This window comes from Dendrobium catenatum, unplaced genomic scaffold, assembly GCF_001605985.2.
Source record: "Dendrobium catenatum unplaced genomic scaffold, ASM160598v2 fragScaff_scaffold_931, whole genome shotgun sequence".
Classification (NCBI taxonomy): Eukaryota; Viridiplantae; Streptophyta; class Magnoliopsida; order Asparagales; family Orchidaceae; genus Dendrobium; species Dendrobium catenatum.
The window spans coordinates 58,334-67,586 of record NW_021319393.1 but is presented as its reverse complement, the minus strand read 5'-3'; the positions used below and the strand labels follow the sequence as shown (position 1 = coordinate 67,586).

At 32.4% G+C, this 9,253-nt stretch overlaps 2 protein-coding genes across 2 annotated transcripts; both read left to right on the top strand.

Annotated features, from left to right (window-relative positions):
- Nucleotides 1-4,605: 4,605 nt before the first annotated feature.
- On the top strand, nucleotides 4,606-5,367 carry LOC110097404 (glycylpeptide N-tetradecanoyltransferase 1-like). The gene has a single exon (XM_020823770.1). It carries the CDS (start codon nucleotides 4,606-4,608, stop codon nucleotides 5,365-5,367), a length of 762 nt encoding a protein of 253 aa, XP_020679429.1.
- A 1-nt stretch (nucleotide 5,368) lies between these two features.
- LOC110097405 (glycylpeptide N-tetradecanoyltransferase 1-like) lies at nucleotides 5,369-5,850 on the top strand. Its single transcript, XM_020823771.1, has 2 exons — nucleotides 5,369-5,596; nucleotides 5,683-5,850. Exons 1-2 carry the CDS (start codon nucleotides 5,369-5,371, stop codon nucleotides 5,848-5,850), a joined length of 396 nt encoding a protein of 131 aa, XP_020679430.1.
- The last annotated feature ends 3,403 nt before the right edge of the window (nucleotides 5,851-9,253 follow it).

Below are 9,253 nucleotides of genomic sequence, written 5' to 3'. Positions count from 1 at the left end.
TCGTAGATTGAAAGAGTTTTTTTTTTTTTTATAAATGGGATTTAAGTGAATGTTATAATTTATATCATGCTATTTATATATATAATATTTAAATTTTTAATATTTCATACTTATTATCAATATATAACTTTAATATCAAATATGTCACTCATATGTTTCATTCCTACGATCCTATAAACTTTAATATTTCACCATTTCTTTTTAAAGTTTTTATCCAACTATGGTAATCAATTATATGAATACTTTTTATTTATTGTATTTTATTAAGAGTCAAATTCTATTTTAAATATAATTGAGTCTGATTAGTATAAATAATATGTATTTTATGTGTTATATTTTAGTTATGATGTGCAAGAAAAATAAAAAAATGCAAAAAAAAATCTAATTATCATTCAGCGTCGTGGCGTCGAACAAATCAACGTTGTCGTGCCTTCAAAAACACTGCTGAAGTGCTACTAAAAGACATTGCGATGCCGACTTCTCGATTGGGTAGTGTCGCGACGTCAAAATATCAACTTCGCAACGCCAAGCTTACTTTCTTCAAGCGCTGCAACATCACAATCTATAATGCCTTGGCGCCAAAATTGCTCTTCTCGTGCCGCAGTATTCGAAAGTCGGCAACGTCGTGGCGTAGCAGTTAGTTAATTTGTTAGGCGCAACAGCACCAACCTTTTAAGCGACGTAGCACCATTTGTCTACTTTGTGTTTTCTTAAAAACAATCATTATATTATGTTTGCAAGAGATTCAGTCACTTAGATAATTTCAATGCAATTCAGAATGCTTCTCAGGGTGACAACTAAGAGGATTTAGGAAAATACTTGATACCATCATTAGAGTATTTAACTTGTGTTGTGGAAGTAATTCTATAAGTAAAAAGGAGTATAAAAGAGATTCATTGAACCATTCTGATAATATATATATTGATGCGGACTAGAATATACGCGGCGGTAGAGTAAAAGTATAGCGTCTTAACAATATACGTATATCCAGCACACAAACAGATAATTAAGTTAGAGAAACACCAGAAACTTTTTTACGTGGAAAACCCGAAAAGGGAAAAACCACGGGGCCTGGCCCAGATAAGAAATTTCCACTATATCTGGATTGGTTACAACGTTTGATTCGCTCTCGTTTTGGGGTGAGAGAGGGCGAAAGGAAAAATTAAAAGTCGTGCTTGTAGTGCCTCCCCCCGCCCATACTTGTCTGGCTAAATTATCTAAGTTTAAATTGATGATGTAAATATCATATATAGTACTTATAAACTCTTTTATTCCTTAAATGATTAAAATGATATTTTCAATATTGCTAGATCTTAATTTAATGCAAATAATAACCATATAGGTAGTTAAAAATAGTTGTAATGTGTATTCTCGATGGAGAGAAGTAGGCATAATCAGGAATATTGAATTAGTATGTGTCATACTTAGGCATAAGATATGAAATACAAAAATTTCTTAAGGAGGTGATACAATTGTAGGAAGTTAGTGGACATCATTTATTTCTACAAGCTCGATAGAAATCTAGAGATGTATATGCTATGAATAACATCACAATTAAAAGAGATTCATTAGGAAAAATATTTTATTTATTTTAATTAATCTGAAATATTATATTCATATAATGTATTCATTATTTTTATCAAATTTTATTTAAGTGATATTGAATCTCCATAATATCCATTTTATTGAGTAGGATATTGTTGTAATTTTAGTATATAGTACTAGTATTTGCAAGTGAGCATATCTTCCTCGTGAGATCAATACTCTACTTTATCACTATATTACTTGATTTGACATGTATACTTGTGTATATTAAGTGGGGTTTTTATATAAAAAAAAATTTAAGCATTATTAAGGATTTATAAAGCCTTAAATTATTTCACAATTTTATAGGTTACTCTACAGCTCCCACCAGTCTACCTCTATCTTTCTTAACATAGACCAGATCTAATACATTTACTATCTTAATCAGGTAATCAGAATGCAATTATTTTAACATTACTATTAACAGGTCCAAATCCCTTGATAAAAGTTAAAGGTTGTGTTAAATAGACGACATCGAGCATAAAATTTATCGAATAATCATGACATAAATTCTTTAATAAATAATGTTAAATTGATTAATGTATCTTTTATTTAATTTTATGTATCTCATAATATTCATTTTTTTATAAATATAATTGAGATATTCCATATTATAACTAATTTATTAGATAAATAATTTAATTTTATTATATTTTAATTATTTAATAATTAATTTATCATTAATAATTTAATAATTTTCATTTTTTAATTTAATTATATTATCTAATGATAAAATTGTATTAAATAATAAATCCTAAAAGATAAAATTACAAAAATATATGATAAAATTTTATATCATAATACAAAATATTTCCATATAATTTTAAAGAATTTTTTTTACTAAATTTTGTGATTAAAAATTTTGTTGTGTATAATTTTATTTTCTTAGTATTTTAAAAAATAAAGATGTGCTTAGATTGTCAAAGAAAAAAGCTCATAATAATAAAAATAGTTAGTGTTGGAATGAAAAAGTGAAAAAAGGATTAAAAAAATACAAAGATTTATTATAAAATTAGTTTAAATGTATAAATTCTAATAATTGGTAAACATATAAAGAGGGTCGTAAGAAGTCTAAGAAAGTAATATGTGATATAAAAATCTTAGCTTTTAATAATTTATATAATAGATTAGATACAAATGAGGGTGAAATATATATGTATAACTTAGTTAAACAGAGATATAGAAGTAATACAGATTTAATTCAAGTGAAGTGAATTAAAGATGAAGATCAAAAAAACTTTTATTAGAAGAGTATATTTAACAAAAGTGGATGAGATATTTTGCTAAACGAAAATATTTTTATTATTATTATTTTTTTGACATATTAGTAAAATCGAAGTTGGAGAGGTTTTAAAGAAAATAAAGTGTGAAAAAGATGTTGGACCTGATGATACTATTTTGTAGAAGAAAAAGATGACAAATGAGTGGAGTTTGTTGATTCATATTTTTTAAGAGTAAAGGTGATGCACAAGATTGTGCTAATTATAGAAGAATTAAGTTAATGTGTTATAATTTAAAACTATGGTAGAGGGTTCTGAAGTATATGTTGTGGGATGATACTAATGTTTCTGAAAATCAATTTGGATTCATGCTAGGTAGGTATACTATGGAAGCTATACATTTATTGAGAGGTTTGATGGAGAAGTATAGATAAAATAAGAAAGATCTACATATGATATTTATTGATTTGGAGATAGAATATGATAAAGTATCAAGAGAAGTGCTATGGAGAGTTATAGAAATGAAAGGGGTTAATAATGCTTATATTCAAGTCATTAAGGATAGGTATGCATGTGTTGTTATTTGTATTCAAACACAAGGAGGTTAGATCAAGTATTTACCTTTTGCAGCTGGATTACATTAAAGATCAATTAACCTTAAGCCCATATCTTCTTGCATTAGTTATGGATGTTCTCACTAGACATTTGCAAGAGGTTGCTACATAATGTATGCTTTTTACTGATGATAGTTTTCTTGTTGATAAGACTAGAGAGGGATTTGAAGGTAGACTTGATACTCTCTCTCTCTCTCTCTCTCTCTCTCTCTCTCTCTCTCTCACACACACACACACACACACACACAACTTACATATTCCTAGGGGGTGTTAAAATGGGTTAATAGATCATATTTGAGTCCCACCCAAAATTAACTCAACTTGAATCAAGTCAACTTGAATCTAACCAATTTAATAATAAAGGGAAAAAAAGTGGACCTGAACCCAACCCACTATGATCAAACTAGCTCGGATAACTCATTTTAATTAAAAAATATTTGTATTAACTTATTAACCATTGATTTTAGATTAATTGATAAAAAAATAAGAAGGTTACACCAAAAAATAAAATAATTTAAGAAAAAAATATTAAACAAGTCAAAATCGAATTAACAGGTCAACTTGAATCCAAATTTTTTAGGCCGGTTTCACATCAGATTGGCGAGTATGATCATTTATTAACACCCATACATACTCCTTTAATTTGATTCACCCTTCTCTAAATATGGTCCAATCTAGGTTCATTTCAAAGCATTCAAAGATTCATTTAATCTTCTTCTCTTCATCTTTAGCTACATTTTCCCTAGAATGTCAATTAGGATTCAATTAATTTTCACTAGATAAATTTAAGGTAAATCTTAATAATATCATTGAGACAATGATGCAATGTCAAGTTTTAATAAGATTTGTTTTAATAATTACTTTTTTCTTTAATTTACTTTGTTACATATATAATACAAATTTTGAAGAGAAAAAATAGTGTAAACATATTATAATTATATGAAAGTCATTATATTTACTTTAAAATTGTTATTAAATTGATTTTTTCTACTAATCTTAAACTAAATTCAATAATATTTAAGACCATTAAATGAAATTGTAGAACCTCACAAGCAATTTTTATCCATTTTGGATTTCTCGCATTTGATCTTCAATCCTTCGTTTTTCCCGCCCAGCTTCCTTCTGCTAAAGAATCTCTCCATATATAAAGAAATCACAATCACCCATTCTCCTCCTTCATTTTGCCCATGGCCGACCAATCTTCCTCCCGCGCCACCACCAGCGGCAGGAAAGACAAGTCTTCACCGGCCAAATGTCCTTCTCATCGCCGTTTCTGGATTAACCAGCCGGTTGTTCAACGCTCCGGTGGTACCAACTTGAAAGACAGCCACATCAAATCACCCGAATCCCTATCAAGATTCTTGAAATTTTCGGAACACCGACTCCCCAACCAATTCGAATGGGTTTCCATCGACGTCAACATCGACAGAAGCTATCATGACTTCATCACCCGCTATTACTTCGACGGAGGCGAAGAAGACACCCGCGTTCTGAACTTCCCCTACTCCCCCGTTTTCCTCCGCTGGTTCCTCCGCGCTCCCGGTTTTATCAGATCCCTCCACGTCGGCATCCGCGAGAAGAGAACCAAGAAACTGGCCGGATTCATCGCCGGCACGCCTGCTACAATCCGAATCAAAACAGAGATCCACCGGGTCGCAGTTGCTAACCTCCTCTGCCTCCACAAGGCCCATCGATCTAAGCTGCTAGCGTGCGTTCTGATCAACGAGCTCGCTCGCCGAGCCACAGTTAATGAGATTTGGCAAGGGGTTTACGCCACCGAAGCCCGCGTTGCCTCCCCCTTATGTTCCTGCGAATGGCTTCAACGCCTTTTCAACCCTGCGAAGCTCCGCAAGCTCGGCTATGTCGCTAACAAGAATAAAACGGAAAAAACGAAGCAATGTCGAGATTCAAAATCTTCCGCCGGAGCCGGAGACGATCGGGTTTCGTAAGATGAAGCGACAGGACATCGCTGCCGTGGTTGATTTGCTGAAAGATTATCTCAAGACATTTACGGTGGCCCCGGTGGTGGACGTGCATTTCGTTGAACACTTTCTTCTGCCGAAGCAAGGCCTGGTTGACAGCTACGTCGTGCAGGACCCGGAGACGCAGAAGATCACTGACTTCTGCAGCTTCGTGATCCAGAAGAAGGAGATTACGAAGAAAAGAAAGCGGTGGGAGGTGAAATGTGCGGTTCTGTTCTACTATGCGGCGTCGAAGACCAATCTCTTGAATCTGATCAGAGATTTGGTGACCATGGCTTGCAGAAAAGACTGATATATTCAGAGCGCAGGGAATTATGGGGAATGATCTTTTTTCTTGATAAGCTAAAGTTCGAGACTGTGCCTTATAAGAAAGTACTCCATTACTATCTTTACAACTACGGCCTCATGAACGTGTTGAGGCCCAAAGAGCTCGGCCTCGTTCTCCTATGATCTGCGTATGTTTTGATCGGCCGAAGCTTTGATTGTAGATCGCTTTTTGTTTGCATTTTTCTTGATTTCTTAGAACTTGTTCGGTGTTTGATTGCGTTTACGCTCTGTTTGCACAGCTTTTTATTTATTTTTTTCATTTTTCCTTTTTATTAACAGGCAAATTTAAAGAGAGGTGTCAAAATAGGTTTTCAAGTCGGGCTCAAGTCCAGAACGGGTATAATTCCTATATCCGAACCAGACCCGGCACGCCGGCCCGCAAGGAAGCAAGGCGAGCACTGATGTAGGCGCGAGCGCTTACGGGCGAAGGGGGCGAGAGCGTAGGGGTGCGGGTGTTGGGGTGCTTGCAGGCGAGCACAGGAGTGGTAGAGGCCGCTGGGCAGGTGCAGGCATGATCGCATAAGCATTGTGGGCACGAGCACGAGAGTCTGGGGTTGCTATGTGCGAGGGATACGATCATTTCAAATAGATTTATGGATTTCTGGCTCAACTCAAATTCGACCCAATTTTAATAATGGGCCAGGAAATCAAACATGAACCCAACCTGTCTAGCAAACAGGTTTACGTGAACCAATAATTTTTCGGATCGAGTCAAATATTAACACCCCTAAATTTCAATTTGTCATTTTTTGTTATTTTTTAAAATTTTATATTACGAAAAAATATTTTTTTGATCAAAATTGTTAGAATGTTTAACTTTTAACAAATTATAATCTAATTTTAAAAAACATGTAATAAATAAATGCAAGAAAGTGAAGTAAAATTTGAATTAATGACAATTATCTCCAGACTGAAATTTTTGAAAAAAAATTTATAGTGTGTTACGGGGGTTCTAATTGGACAATCCAAATGAATAAAAATTTGAATCAGAATGTTCTAATTGAAATTTAATTATAATATTTTTTTAATTTTAAATTCTTTTTTAAATAACTATAACAGATGAATACTTAGTCAATTTTAATTATACATTTATTTTAAAATAAACTTAAAAAATTTAAAGAACATGATACTCTCATAAGCTAGGGGTGTTTGATGACTGGGTGTCATTTGGGAACTACTGGTGACCTATGCTAAGTCTCGAATATAATATAAGGGAATGCGAGTGAACTGATGCTTTGGAGAAGAGAGCTTGATAGTCAGCTGGTTATGGTAGGGCAAACTGAGGGCTCTATTGGTAGGCGCTTTCTGTACTTGACATTCAATGTGCTCGAGACAAAAGTAGTTGTCCTTAGGTAGGGCTGAGTCACTTTGACAGTTGCATTCTTTTCACGAAGTACATGAAGAATTGCCTGGTTGACGAAGCCCCCTATTGCCCCCAAGTGTGATAACCTTCCTTCGTAGGCCCAATTGCAAGTCTGGCTTACACTCCTTGTGTGAGTTCTTTTGTGCGGCCTATTGGATGTGAGTCATCTCCTTGTTTCCACCGACTAACAACAAAATACCTGTGAAGACATACGAGAATATACAATATATAAATTAACAAACTAGTGTAAGTTCAAAAAATCCTTCAAATATACATCATATGAAGCATAAAAAAAAATTCTTTAATTAACTTAATTAATCAATTATTTTTTAATAAATCAGTTGCTTCATATTGATTTAATATTCCATTAGATAAAATTTGGGGAACGAAATCATGAACTGACTATGAAACCTATAGCATAGTGTTTAAGTAGATACTTCCATATGTCACAACTACACACCATTTTGCAATTTGCTTCAAAGAGCTAATATAAACACACTAACAAAAGATTGAAATGCTACCATGCATCAATCAAACAATAGAAAAAGTGGTTTAGGCTTCATTTGGGATGACTTTTTTTACTGTTCTTAATGCAGCTTTTTAGTACAAAAATGTACTAAAAAGCTGCTTTAAGAAGCAGTAAGAAAGCTGTCCCAAACAAAGCATTTATCCAAGTCTGTATTAGCCTAGATCAAGACTTGAAATGCAATTAAATATTTCAAGGTATCACTTAAAGGACCAAATGATCTCCAAATTTAGCATGCTTTTAATTACATTGAGGGTTTCAATGAGATGAATCCAATGAGTCCAAGATCGCTTCATTCTGATATTGTTAAGGCTTCGTTTTGGACTACTTTTTTACCGCTTCTTGATACATCAAAAAAGTCGTCTCAAATGAAGCCTAAATTACTTAAATGTTAAAGAAATAGTATCTAATCAAGGTAATAAATACTGGACACCTGATAAAGTGTTTTGAGTTTTCGTTATATTTATGGGGCATGCTACTCTTAAAAATTTATAAAGTCCCCCATTCTATCCCAATTGCAAAGTAGAAACATGCATTTCACAATAACAACTCAAGACAACCTATAAAATACATGGCATGCAATTTATCTCGATTACCCATTACATTGATTATGAGAATAGTTGAAATATGAAAGACCAATGACATAAAATGCCATAAGAGTCTTCTATAATACTTGCATGAACATTTGATAAATTGAAAATAAGTCATTGGATTCAAGAAATATAAAATATAATTTAACTATATTATTTATATACTTTTTTAGTACAACTAAATTACACATATTCACCAAATAATAATAATAATAATAATAATAAAATAGATTTTGAAATCCCAATAAACAAGGATGTAAATTTAAGAGCTCAAAGTAGGATAATTTTCTCTAGACAAATGAACAAACATCATTATCATAATAATCTCCAAATCTAAATATTTGCACAAGCACACTATTTCAAGCACATAAATAAATATATAAGTAAATGCCAAAAAATAATCTATAACTATAGAGCTCGCTATGATATTTAGGTGATCCAACCAATATCATTATCTCTGTTCAACCTCTCTAACACATGTATAATAATTTTACCATCTAAATTTTGGCTTTCTTTGGAACAGTTTTCTTACTGCTTTAAGAAGCAATTTTTTAGTGCAAATTTTTTTAATTCAATAAAATTGCTTTAAACCCAAACGAAGCATTTATTAAAGGAGCAATTCAAACTAGCACTCGCTCATCCCCGCATGCTTTCAAGCACTACCCAAGGGCCAATTCTCAAAGGCTTAGGTAGTTCCTCTCTACAATACAAAGAAAAAATCTTCTAACTAAACTTCTCTTGAACTTTAGGGATGACTACAAAAAAAATTACATCATAAATAACAACATATAATCTACAAATTAAAAAAAAAATTAAAATAAGCACCTAAATACAAAGAGGTCCTAACAATCTTAATAGAATGAGCACATAAATATTTTTAAGAGATTTTTATCAATATTAATGATAAATACTTTGTATATTTATAAATTAATTTCATGAATTATATGAATATTAATAAATATGCTTTTAATAATATATAAAATTCACCCATCGAGGTTTAGGTTGGTTGGTGGGCGAGCACGTTTGGGAACCCTACATCTTGAGTTC